Source organism: Sinohyriopsis cumingii, chromosome 15, assembly GCF_028554795.1.
Source record: "Sinohyriopsis cumingii isolate HCF-2022 chromosome 15, ASM2855479v2, whole genome shotgun sequence".
NCBI classification, from domain to species: Eukaryota; Metazoa; Mollusca; class Bivalvia; order Unionida; family Unionidae; genus Sinohyriopsis; species Sinohyriopsis cumingii.
Window position 1 is genome coordinate 140,667,719 of NC_142975.1, and position 13,333 is coordinate 140,681,051.

At 38.5% G+C, this 13,333-nt stretch overlaps 1 protein-coding gene across 1 annotated transcript in view; it reads left to right on the forward strand.

Annotated features, from left to right (window-relative positions):
* The window catches only part of LOC149782920 (tonsoku-like protein), an 83,085-nt gene that overhangs the window by 56,690 nt on the left and 13,062 nt on the right, over window positions 1-13,333 (forward strand). Inside the window, exons 18-20 of the mRNA XM_089934476.1 lie at window positions 622-700; window positions 4,417-4,566; window positions 5,014-5,207. Coding sequence (XP_089790602.1) covers window positions 622-700; window positions 4,417-4,566; window positions 5,014-5,207 — 423 coding nt within the window. The remainder of the gene's footprint in view (window positions 1-621; window positions 701-4,416; window positions 4,567-5,013; window positions 5,208-13,333) is intronic.

Genomic DNA, 13,333 nt, shown 5'->3' on the forward strand with positions numbered 1-13,333 from the left:
TTGGCCGAATCCGAGACTCGAACCCACACAGACAGAGGTGACATTAATAAATAAATAACTTAAAGGGGCAATATCTAAAAACTTTTAAATAACTTAACGTAGGAAGCATACACTAAACACCTCGACTAGTAATACCATAATAACCTTGAAAATCTCTCTTCATACATGATTTCTACTAACAACCTCTATACACAGCACAGAACACCCCCCCTTTTTAGAACATTTTGACCAAAAAAAAAAAAAAAAAATTAAACCCAGGCAAATGCAACAAGAAACCAGCAATGTGAAAAGCAACCAGGACCATTCCCGAGCTCTCCCTCCCACTAATGACAGCCAACCATTCAACTGTAAGGGACCTTTATGGACCCACAGATTGAGGCCAAACTATCAGGGTTCCTTGAACCCATAAAAGCCTGGGGAGGTGGCACCATTCCCTTTCCCAGGAACAACTAACAGGCTGCAGTGCAGTCAGAAAAAAAAGTGGCACATGCACAATTGTGCACACACCACTATAATTAAACTCAACAACAACAAAAATGTGTTTTATCTGCATGTCAGGAATTATGTTTGAAGCTGGTACATATATGGTATTTAATTTTTTTCTGTGATTTTCCTCCACAGATTGATGCAGTAGTAGAAAACTGGGATCTTCCACCTCTTGCAGAGAGATACACCCAGGCCAGTAAAGCACTTGGAATAGGTAACTAGTTCATTTTATTAATGGGAAAGTACCAGTATAAAGGAGATTGTAATATGTAACTACAGTCATACCTGTATACAACAGTCAGTCATGGGAAAAGGCAAAGTTGTCTTTGTAGACAGGTAACCTCTGAAGGCAGGTTCAATTCTCAAACTTGGTTCATGACAAATTTATGAACTGAATGTCATTCACATTATTATTAGTAGTAGTAGCATGCTATTTAGCAAAAATCAAGAAAACTAGAACTGTCTACATGCTCTCTCTCTTATAAACAAGGAGTTAAATTTAAGTTTGGAGACTGTGCACTCTCTACCATCAAGAGACCAGCTCTTAATGATCAGGAGCTTTGGGAAGCCAAAAACCAAGGTAGCTGATTGATTGAAATTGTATTTTAAACACTTAGCTTACAACACTGAGGTAGCTGATTGACTGAAAATGTTTTTTTAACTCTTAGCTTACAACACTGAGGTAGCTGATTGATTGAAAATGTATTTAAACTTTAAGTCAGCTGGAGTTTAAGAGAAATGATAACAATTAGGAATCCTGATTGTTACTACTGCTCCTCCACCCTCACCTGGTTTCTTAAGTGTTAGATTACTCTTAATATGCTCTAACTATTGCTAAGATCATTTTATCTTATACGAAAAGTAACTTGGCATGTATGGGATTTTAAAACCATACATATTGAAGACACTGATAATCTCTAATAAGTCTTAGTTAAGTAAGCTTATTCCAAGTTTTAAATTTTGCATATTCCTTTTTTAAGGAAATAAGCATATCCACACATTCATTTCCACCCACGTAGCACACATCCACTTTTACATAATTATATTGCTGCAATTTGCTGATGGAGACAATAAAACTAAATCTGTCCACTGTGGGCCATGACATGGACAGCCAAAATGACCATTACACCAGGTTTGTGATGGACAGTTTATTTCCACCATGTAAATGCAGATTTTCCTAATTCTGCAATGCATGTGCTTGTTAGCAGCAGTTGACTTTGTAATATTAGCCAGCTTTTTATGAGCTTCTTGACAGCAGTTGACTTTGTAATATTAGCCAGCTTTTATGAGCTTCTTGACAGCAGTTTACTTTGTAATATTAGCCAGCTTTTTATGAGCTTCTTGACAGCAGTTTACTTTGTAATATTAGCCAGCTTTTATTAGCTTCTTGACAGCAGTCGACTTTGTAATATTAGCCAGCTTTCATGAGCTTGGCAGCAGTTGACTTAGTAATATTAGCCAGCTTTTATTAGCTTCTTGACAGAAGTTGACTTTGTAATATTAGCCAGCTTTTATGAGCTTCTTGACAGCAGTTGACTTTGTAATATTAGCCAGCTTTTATGAGCTTGGCAGCAGTTGACTTTGTAATATTAGCCAGCTTTTATGAGCTTCTTGACAGCAGTTGACTTTGTAATATTAGCCAGTTTTTATGAGCTTCCTGACAGCACTTGACTTTGTAATATTAGCCAGCTTTTATGAGCTTCTTGACAGCAGTTGACTTTGTAATATTAGCCAGCTTTTATGAGCTTCTTGACAGCACTTGACTTTGTAATATTTCCAGCTTTTATGAGCTTGGCAGCAATTGACTGACTTTGTAATATTAGCCAGCTTTTATGAGCTTCTTGACAGCAGTTGACTTTGTAATATTAGCCAGCTTTTTTGAGCTTTTTGACAGCAGTTGACTTTGTAATATTAGCCAGCTTTTATGAGCTTCTTGACAGCAGTTGACTTTGTAATATTAGCCAGCTTTTTTGAGCTTCTTGACAGCACTTGACTTTGTAATATTAGCCAGCTTTTTTGAGCTTCTTGACAGCAGTTGACTTTGTAATATTAGCCAGCTTTTATGAGCTTCTTGACAGCACTTGACTTTGTAATATTAGCCAGCTTTTATGAGCTTGGCAGCAGTTGACTCTGTAATATTAGCCAGCTTTTATGAGCTTGACAGCAGTTGACTTTGTAATATTAGCCAGCTTTTATGAGCTTGGCAGCAGTTGACTTTGTAATATTAGCCAGCTTTTTTTGAGCTTCTTGACAGCAGTTGACTTTGTAATATTAGCCAGCTTTTATGAGCTTCTTGACAGCAGTTGACTTTGTAATATTAGCCAGCTTTAATGAGCTTGGCAGCAGTTGACTTTTGTAATGCTTGTTAGCAACAGTTACCTTTTTATTGTTGGTTAGTTTTCAAAGATTAGAATTTGACATGCATATGGAACTCACACATCACTTTTTCATATTTCACTGTCACTTTTGGGGATTTCTGGACAGTTTATATGTTCCAGAAGGCTTTGCTCATCAGCTCTAGTTATGGGTTGTATTCCCATGGCAGGTTATATTCCAGTGATGGGTAATGTTTCAATGATGGATTATATTTCAATGATGGATTATATTCCAGTGATGGGCTATGTTCCAGTGATGGGTTATATTCCAGTGATATGTCATGTTCCAGTGATGGGTTGTATTCCAGTGATAGGTTATATTCCAATGTTGGGTTATATTCCAATGTTGGGTTATATTCCAGTGATGGGTTATATTTCAGTGATGTGCTATATTCCCATGGGAGGTTATATTCTATTGATGGATTATATTACCATGGCAGGTTATATTCCAGTGATTGGTTATATTTCAATGATGGGTTCTATTCCAGTGATGGGTTATGTTTCTGTGATGGGTTTTATTCCAGTGATGGGTTATATTCCAGTGATTGGTTATATTTCAATGATGGGTTATATTCCAATGATGGGTTATATTCCAGTGATGGGTTATATTCAGTGATGGGTTATATTTCAATGATGGGTTATATTCCAATGATTCATTCTTATTCAAATGGCTGGTTATATTCCATGATAGGTTATATTCCCATGGCAGGTTATATTCTAGTGATGGTTTATATTCAAGTGATGGGTTATATTCCCATGACAGGTTATATTCCAGTGATGGGTATATTTCAATGATGGGTTATATTCCAGTAATGGGTTATATTTCAATGATTCCATTGACAGGTTATGTTCAAATGACAGGTTATATTCTAATGGCAGATTATATTTCAGTGATGGGTCATATTCCAATGACAGGTTATATTCCAATATTCCAATGATGGGTTACATTCTAATTACAGGTTATGTTCTAGTGATGGGTTATATTCCCATGGCAGGTTATTTTCTAATAGCAGGTTGTATTCCAGTGATGGGCTATATTCCAATGACAGGTTATATTCCAGTAATGGGTATGAAATTTGAATGTTTCTTCTTGATGCAAACAGAACACATCTAAATATGAGAATCAGAAATTATAAATTTAAAAAGAGGACAGAACAACACTTAGTCGTGCTTGATTTCAGTATTTGTTTTTGGCACATGTCACTCTTCTCACTTATCTCTTGTATAAAATTGTAATGGATTTGAAGAAAAACAAAGCTCGGTGTATATAAAATATGATACATTTAATTAATTATAATATTTTCTTATAAATGGGGTATGAAAAATTAGAAGGAATAAAATGCACATGGAATTAAGTAATTAGGTGATGGATTATGTTAGAATAACAGTCATACGAAGTTCAGCTGTGATATTTGCAGGAACATATAAAAAATATTTTATTAAAAATCAAAATCCTTAGGCTTCATTTTAGATTCTTCTCTCTTTTTTTCCCCAAAAAGATTGCACCTTAAAATCTTTATATGATTATTATGTTTATAAGACTTCTTTTCTTCAGTTGCATATAGAAATGTCAAGACCTTTCTGCAGACCTGTGACAGGACAGCCAAACTGGGCCTTCAGAATTTGGCCTTGAGGCCCAATCATTTTCAGCCAATCATTAGGGCCTTACAGTGTCAGACTGGGCTGAGAGAGCTGGATCTACAGGGTAAGTTTAAATAGTTGGAGCAAGATCAACGTTGGTTATTAAATAAGAAAGATTTTTCAACTTGATAACATGATCAAACAATTTGTAACCAACTCAGCAGTTTCTTTTCTTTAGTCATCCATATTAAATACTGTCGCTAAATTGCTTTCATGACACCACTTAAATTCAACAATACTTGATATGCTAATTGTCAATTTAGTTTATGATCTTTAATATTTAATACTGCATGTTTGCTTATTGGAAATGTTGCACCTATCCTAAGATGAGCATGATGCCAACTTTATCTTTAACAAATTTTTATGACATGCCCAAAAAAGATTTAACTTATTTAAAGTATTTGGTACAATAGTATTTGCGAGTTCAGGGCATATGTGTGAAGTTTCAATGCAGCATATTTTTGATTCTGTAAATAAAGTAGAAAATCCTGGTGTTTTTCTGGCAATGTAGGTAACAAGCTTGGAGATAGTGGTGTTGAGAGCCTTGTGAAAGCCCTAGACACTCTTCCTAACCTGATCACACTGAGTTTGGCTTGCAATGAAATAACATCAGTGGGTTTGAAACATCTCAGTAGAGCTGTCGCAGGAACAGCAGTAGATTGTAGTGGAAATGACCCAGCTGATCATCCCAGGAAACCTTTGCAGGTTTGAGTTCTTGTAGAATATATTTGCTGTCTCTCACTATGTGTCTTATTATCTCCCAACTTCTGCAAAAAGTTGGGGGGGGTATTATCATTGTCCCCCTGCACCATTTGTCAGTCTATCCATGTGTGATAAAGCTTGTCACAGTTTCTCCCACCACATCACTTGGAGGATTTTATTGAAACTCATTAATTACGTGGTTGCTGTAGATGTATAATAAGATTTAACTTTTTTCTTTTGGCCCATTTTTATGGAAATTTTTTTTTAAAAATTGTGACAAAAGGTATTTTGGAGGGAATTGTCTGAAGAAAAGAAAATATGGAGAACTGAACATATTGAATATCTGCTGTTTGCCATGTAAGAAAAGTATCTTCAGAAGAACATACCTGAAGTATACATCTGTAGCTGTATGTACATCTAATTTCTAACTGATGTACCCTGCAAATGATATTTTTTGAGTCACAGCTGCAAAAAAGTGTCTTTGTTTTATTTGTACTATGACTCTTTAATGAAGAAACATTGTTACAATTTATTTTTAATTCACCTGTGTGAAGTACAAGAGAGCTTACACTATGAAGGTTTTAATTCACCTGTGTGAAGTACAAGAGCACTTACTCTGTGAGGGTTTTCATTTACCTGTGTGAAGTACAAGAGAGCTTATGCTATGAGGGTTTCACCTCGAGTGTGTCACTATGCAACCTGCAATGGTGGCAGAAGTTAAGCATGACCTAAAGAGCATGGAATCCTTAAGGCTGTCCAAATGAAGCAGAAGGACTATGTCTGATCAAGTTGAAATCTGTGCAGGCCAGCGTAAAGTCAACAACATTCTCCACCTTAAGCAGCAGCAAAACAACCAATGTACCGTCTGCAACTTCAAAATGCTAAGGGCCTGCAATCCAAAAGATTTTCAGCAGTTAGTGTAGCCCACCATGGTAATGTCCATGGCAATAAATATCAGCTTGTATTTTTGTTGTTCAGGCAAGGTCATGTAAAATTTAGACTGCTTCGGTGGCCTAGTGGTAGAGTGTCCACCTCAAATGTGGGAGGTTGTGGGTTCGAACCCTGGCCAAGTCATACCAAAGACTTTTAAAAATAGTACTAACAGCTGCCTCGCTTGGCACTCAGCATTAAGAGGTTAGTTTTAGGACTGGTCAGCCTGGTGTCAGGATAATGTGATTGGATGGCACATCATGATACATGTTTGCAGCATGATGCCCCAGTGCTAAACATCACTATAAACTGTCACACTGCAGACATCGTAATGATATGACTGAATTATTTTTTAAAGCTACGTTAAAAATAAAAATCATACATGTAAAAGCTGGAAAGTTCTGCATCCCTGATTGACTCCCTCACCATAGCTTTTAGGTCCTCTTTCCACTGCTGGTATCATGCTTACCCATGGGTGTAGATCTGGTTTGTGATGTCCTTGATCATCACCAAGACCTTGTTGATTAAAAGACTGTAAAAATTCTCAGTGTCATGTGCAAATTCAGCACAAAGAATATGACTATTGCCATCATGTTCTTTGCCATGAAATTTTTAAATTAATGTTCCATGTATCTTCTCTCCTGTTTAACACCACCCTGTCAGGCTGCAGTACTCTGGTATACACAATAACAAATTGCCAGTTTTCCCATATCTTCAGCCAAAGAGACTGTTGATAGTGTGGCTTGCCCCTTTGTTAGTGCTGTTCATCACTCTGCTGTAGTTATTAAACATCAGTTCAATTTAAGGTGGTTTGGTGGCCCATCTGGCAGTATGGCATGTGATAATTTAGCAACTAAAAGCCCACCAACACAAAGAAGTGGTTCACTAACACAGCAGTAATAAATGCATCAGGCTAGGTGGCAGCAGTGCTAACATATTTAGTGGCATAGTTCACATTCTGGATGCTCCGGTAGGCAGCATTGGTCCTCTCTTTTTTCAGTCAGCCAAAGATCTTTGGAAACATCTCCAACGTCAGCATTGTTGATGCACACCAGCTCATTTTCCATGAGGTTGACACTTATCTTCTTCATGGTGTGATACAGTTTTTTTTTACTAGTGTACAGATGATGTCAGCCAACACTGCTGTGCTGCTGCCTAAAGCATTTGTGAATGCTACCTTGGTTTTGCCAGACACAATGACATCAGGAAATACAGGAGCTGGAAATTCCACTACAGATTATTGTGGAGATGATCTAATAATAGTTAAAAATGAAATTTGTGTTAGGAGTGTTTACACCTTCTTTAAGGCCAATGGCATAAGAGACAGGCCTGTCCATGCCTTGTTGTAGAAAATGGTGTGCTAAGGTTTTATAGGTATAGCATAGATCTTGAATATACAAAGGAGGGCATGTTAGGCCTTAATGACTTTCCTATCTTACAACTCATAGATACCATATATGAAATGCAGCAATCTAAGAGTATGACAACCTATGATAAGCAGAAAGACAGCAAAGGAAACCCCAGCAGTCATTGTGTTAAAACAGTTATGAACAGATGTAAGTGAACTCAGAGTTGCTAAGCTTCTCACATAAGTGGGATCTGAGTACAGTGCTCAAAGAACCAGTGCAAGAGCTCCCAGGTCTCAATGCAATCTGTAGCAAGATTCTCATTTACCTCGCTAAGATTAGAGAACTCAATGATCACATTGCCATAGAAAACAGGAGCTGATCTGGATGGAAAAGAACACAAGCCTAACAAAAGAGGAAAGAGAAGAGATGATCCAGAAGATATGAGATAACATCAAAACTCTTGAAGACAAATGCAAATCATTACTGGAGGCTGCCTGCACAAACTGAGAAGTCCTTCACAGCCAGATTTCCTATAGAGGTCATCAGCAAAAGTCTCCACAGTTAATTCCTGTAGCATCAATTCTTGCCATGCTGGGATTCATCATAAGCAAAACTGCACCTGCAGTCACAGGAGGAAGGGTTGGCAGCACAATACCATTCACAGACCTGGCACCTAAACAATCCCTGGTGGCACAAAAGAAAGTGTAATAAAAAATACAGCCTTCCAGTATGAGAGCTTCAAGGTCTTGATGTAGCTGGACGAGTCATTCTCATAGAATCCAAATTATCCTTTGTGAATTGATATCGACATTGGTGGCTATCATTGTGTTGTAATCTGCTGTAAGAAGTTTGCTGTTACAGCCCTCATAAGAGCGAACTTTAAACTCCAAGTCAGTTGGGATCATGTAAGGTCACCCCAGTGATGTAATCTAGCGTTCTTTTGGCATGTCCGAGCAATGACTGGTACTTATTAAACACCTCTCAGCCATTTTTTCTACATTTGTAACAAGCTATTTTTATACATGAAGGGCCATTCCTAACTACTTTATCGAGGTATGCATTTCAGCTTCTGAGGTCAGGATTGTCTAAAACATGTACACTAGAATGCAGTCATTGAGATTCTGTACCCTTAGCTAATCTGAGGTCAGGATTGTCCAAAACATGTACACTAGAATGCTATGATTGAGATGCTGTATCATGGGCTAAGCACTGCAACTTGGCCAGCATAAAAATATGCAAAACCATGGTTAATTTTGCTGTCCTTTGTGAAGTCAACTGTGTATTTTCTTGAATGATCAAATGCATGCACTTTTGAGTCCCATTCACCACCTTGGATTGGCTCATAGCCACTATTGACACTGTAATTATACATTGCACCCTGGTTTGTGCTGTACTACTGCCTAGTGGGTGGAGTTTTCTGACTACTTTCAGAAGCCTTCTTAGGCAACCATGTTGATTTTGTTTTCAACCATGTGCCTCCTTGTGTGGCCTGGCATTGGGTGTGTAAGTGAGAATTTTATTCACATTGGAGTAGACATGCAAATGATAAAACTTTTCATCCATTATTGTCAGGTGGGCAGTTCCCACAGACAACAGGTGATTCTGTATGCTGATGCTATAACTGGTGGTTGCACATCAAATAGCAAAGTCAAGCTTGTTATACCAAACTTCATCCAGCAGTCTGCATTTATGGAGAACCAGTTATCCACAGTATTCTTCCTCCCAACAAAGGATATCATGTACTTACAGGCTGTGTCAACAAATCTGATTTTAAATGAAACACTATCCCACAGATAAACATCAAGTTTGAGCAACAGTTCATGGATCTGCACCTTCTCTGCACTGCTGTAGCTAAGGATGCCACTGGCACTATATTTTGCAAAGCTATTAAAGAAATGTACTTGTGGTAATACCATCTCCATGCACTGGTAATGGATGTCATATTGACTGACTTTCTAGTTGGGTTCGTGATGTTAGAACAAGTGATATGCACTGACTCAAATATGTGTGTAGCACTCTTGGAGAATTTGTATAGACTTAGAATGGTTCAGCATTTTGACCGAGCTTGGTAAAATATATCTACAATGTTCAAGCCAAGGCAGAAATAAAACCATTTCCATTTCCGATGGGTATTGCAACCTAGATACACTTGAAAGAGAAGTACAGGCTGGTCAGCATGACAATTATACATCTGAACTCGTTTACTTTTCAGCAATCCTGGCCCCATCTTTTAGTTTTATTCGAGTCATATTTTCATACAAGGCACAGACATATCATGCTATCCCCAAGCATTTATCCCTTGGCTCTATATCCACCTTAGTCAGAAAAGTACAAATGAGAATATTCATCCTGGGAAAACACCATCTCCTTTGGAAATCCCTGTTGGCACAGATCATTACAAAGGCAAGATCCAAACAGAAGTTAATCTGCAGAAGTGCTCCATCCACCTTGAAAATAAGCATTAGTGCTTGCAAACCACAAGCAAGCTATGAGTCTACATTGTACAGACTCCTTTGTTGGAGGCATAATGAGATCATCCAGGCAGTCACTCGTTTGCCATTGCTAGCACAGCCACCTTAAAGGCTGTCTACTTAATAGCTGACAGTCACTTTGGTTGGTGGGGTTACAGCAGTAAATGTGTCTGGTTATTATAAATGAATTCAATGCAAGACTTTCAGAATATTGGTATTTTATGCTTAGCAACAGTCACAACACTCAACATCCAGGTGGCGGTTTTTATTAGTTTTGCTTGTGTGTTTTCCACTGGTTGCCATTCGGTTGTGAAGGTCTCAGCATCAACACACAGCCAGTAAGATTATCAACAACTCTAACCATCTTCGACTTTTGCAATTAGAAGTTGCATAGCTTTAAAGAAATGTCATGGTGAAGCAATCATACATATACAAAGAACACGATTATCAATGCTGCCTGCCAATCGGGAGATCAGTATACAAAACATCAACAAGGAATGCAAACCACTGGTGCAAGAGTGTCTGCACTAACATGGGGTTGACATGCACCAGTCCATAGTGGGATGGAACAAGAAGTCAAAGCAGATTGAGCATTGGGACTACTTGCAGCACCCTAAGCCAGCTTATGGTTAGGTGGCGCTATACAGTTTCGCATTTTGCATAGGGTTAGGAATTTAAAGAAAAAGAATGTCCCCGGCTTTCCTCACTGGTTATACTGGCTATTTAAAAAAGACCTTGTATATCTTAGGTATAATGCAAAGAACCTTTAATTCCCTTTATTTTGGTGTATGATTGATGGGTGTACTATGGGTTATAGAGTATACAGCTTGGCCTTACTTCAAATGTGCACCTTTCAAAAAAGTGCTAGCTCTACTTGGTCATTTTCACTTCCTGAACTTCAGAGGTCAATTGTATAAAAAAGAGCCGATAACTTTTTTTTACATTTTATATATTTGGTAATTCATTCATTGCACTTTCAGAAGCTGGTATTGTCTAGTCTGGCAAAATTCATTTTCCCTATTTTAATAGCTGCTATGTATAGTGTACTTTAGACTAATTCAGACTGATTTTTTAACACAAGGGAGCAGTCATTTTAGTTAGCAGTGTGCTTAAATCATGTAAAATTTCCAAAAGTACAATATCCAAAAGAAATATCATCCACATTACATTAATGTAGCATAGAGGTATGCAAACATTCTCTCCACTGTGCATGTTTTAAATGCGAACTACTTCACCTTACATACGTCACTCTCTCAAAAGCACATATTATCTGGTGAGCGCCACCTTAGCTACAGGCAATTGTGGTTGCACGGCAGCAGAAGGAACAGCAGTTGAAAGTATTGTCCCTGGAGTATCTTTGGTGCAATTGCTACTGCAGGAGCAACTTGGTATTTTTCAAAACTGAATTCATGCCTATGATATTTCTGTCGGGGTATGAATAGCCAACTTTCACTCATCTCCAGAAGAAGAAAAAAAAATTAAAATCATAAAGGACATGTTCTGCACATTAACAGTAATTGGCTAGAAAAAGATGTGTTTAGTGTGGAAGTGAAGTAGGCCATATATTTACAGTTCTGGTGATATTAAGGAAACTGACATTTCTTTTGACATTACCACTGTCATGCTACAGTAGTAAGATGTAGCGACTGGTTGGATTTGTGTGTCCACTTGGTAGTTATACCCACCCACCTACCTCACACATCTCCCCTGATTATTAATCATTTGCATATTGCTCCGTTTAGATGAATTATAATGTTCCTATACCCAAAGCTGCAAGACCCGTAAGTTTTTAGCCTGAAAAAAGGTCAGTAATACTGAAACCTTCCTGTTGGCAGAGGCTGAACAGCAGCACACATTGCACAAAAAGTACAGGCATACTGCCAGCATGGTGGATGGCATTGATACCAAACTGACAGCTGTGTCTGTGCGCAACAGTGTGGCAGAGATATCCATACTGACCAGAGTAATTCACACCCCAGTCACGGGTGTCCTTGAGATTACAGCTTTGACTCGCTAGCTAGTTTCTGTGTCTGGGAATTTTGTCAGCTCGTACCTAACCATAAAAACTCAAAAGCGTGACAAAATTCATGTCTTGGCTGAAGCCAAGCTGTATATAATCACATATGAAATGTATAGCTTCATGATAACACCATCTCTAAGGAGGAGCTTAAGCTTATCAAAGATAAGCTGAGAAATATACAGAAATTAAGAAAGTAATATAGCCTACCAAGCACAAATCATACACTTCAGTTGTAATTAATGAGATGGCAAAATACAGATTGAAAACCTGTACAATGTATATTTAAAGGACAGAGACCATGTGAATTGCAAAAATGAAAAACAACAACTTTCTATATCTCTCAGTATAATACCTATCTCAAACACACCCACAATATGATTCTGCCTAATAGGCAAACAAAACCAGATGCCAAAGAAGCCTATTTTTGTAATTGTTTTTTAGCAGATGTGATATTTATATACCTTTATCAGTTCACAATTTTGGAATGTAGTGGACTGGCTAGTGCAGATATAACCTCTTGGTATGTGTGTGTGTGTGGTTTGGACTTTTAACGTAGCTTTAACAATTTTTCAGTCATATCGCTACGATGTCTGCAGTGTGACAGTTTTTAGTGATGTCTAGCACTGGGGCATCATGCCGCAGACATGTAGCACGATGTCCCACCCAGTCACATTATTCCTGACACCAGGCCGACCAGTTCTAACACTAACCTCTTAATGCTGAGCACCAAGCGAGGCAGCTGTTAGTACCATTTTTGTAAGTCTTTGGTATGACTCGGCTGGTAATCAAACCCATGGCTGCCCACATCTGAGGTGGATGCTCTAACCACTAGGCCACCGGAGCGGTTAAACCTCTTGGTTGTTGTTGTTGTTGTTCTAGGGTTTAACGCCATTTTTCAGCACAAGATAGGCTATACATGGTGGCCAGTATAACTGGTGGAGGAAGAACCCTGGAAAACCCAGGGAAGAACCACCGACCCACGAGAAGCTACTGGCAGGCTTTCCCACGTACCCACGCTAGCCGAGCCTTGGACTCGAACCCACGCAGACATAGGTGAGATGGCAGTGATCCGGGACGGTGAGCACTTTAGACCACTCGGCCACTCGGGGCCCCAAACCTCTTGGTAATGTATAATCAATATGATCAATGTGTATAATAAGACCGGTGTTGCTGTGTCGAAAAAGAATCAACAACCTCAGTTAGTGCTAGCTTAGAGTGGTGTGACAAAGAATTTTGTGGCCCCTCTAGTGACCTCTTCGGGGCTGCTAGCTGGTGAGATACAATATTTTAAGACTCAGTGAGTGTTTGGGACCAGACCAGGGACAACAAACAGATCATAATTTTGGGGCACCAGGAACA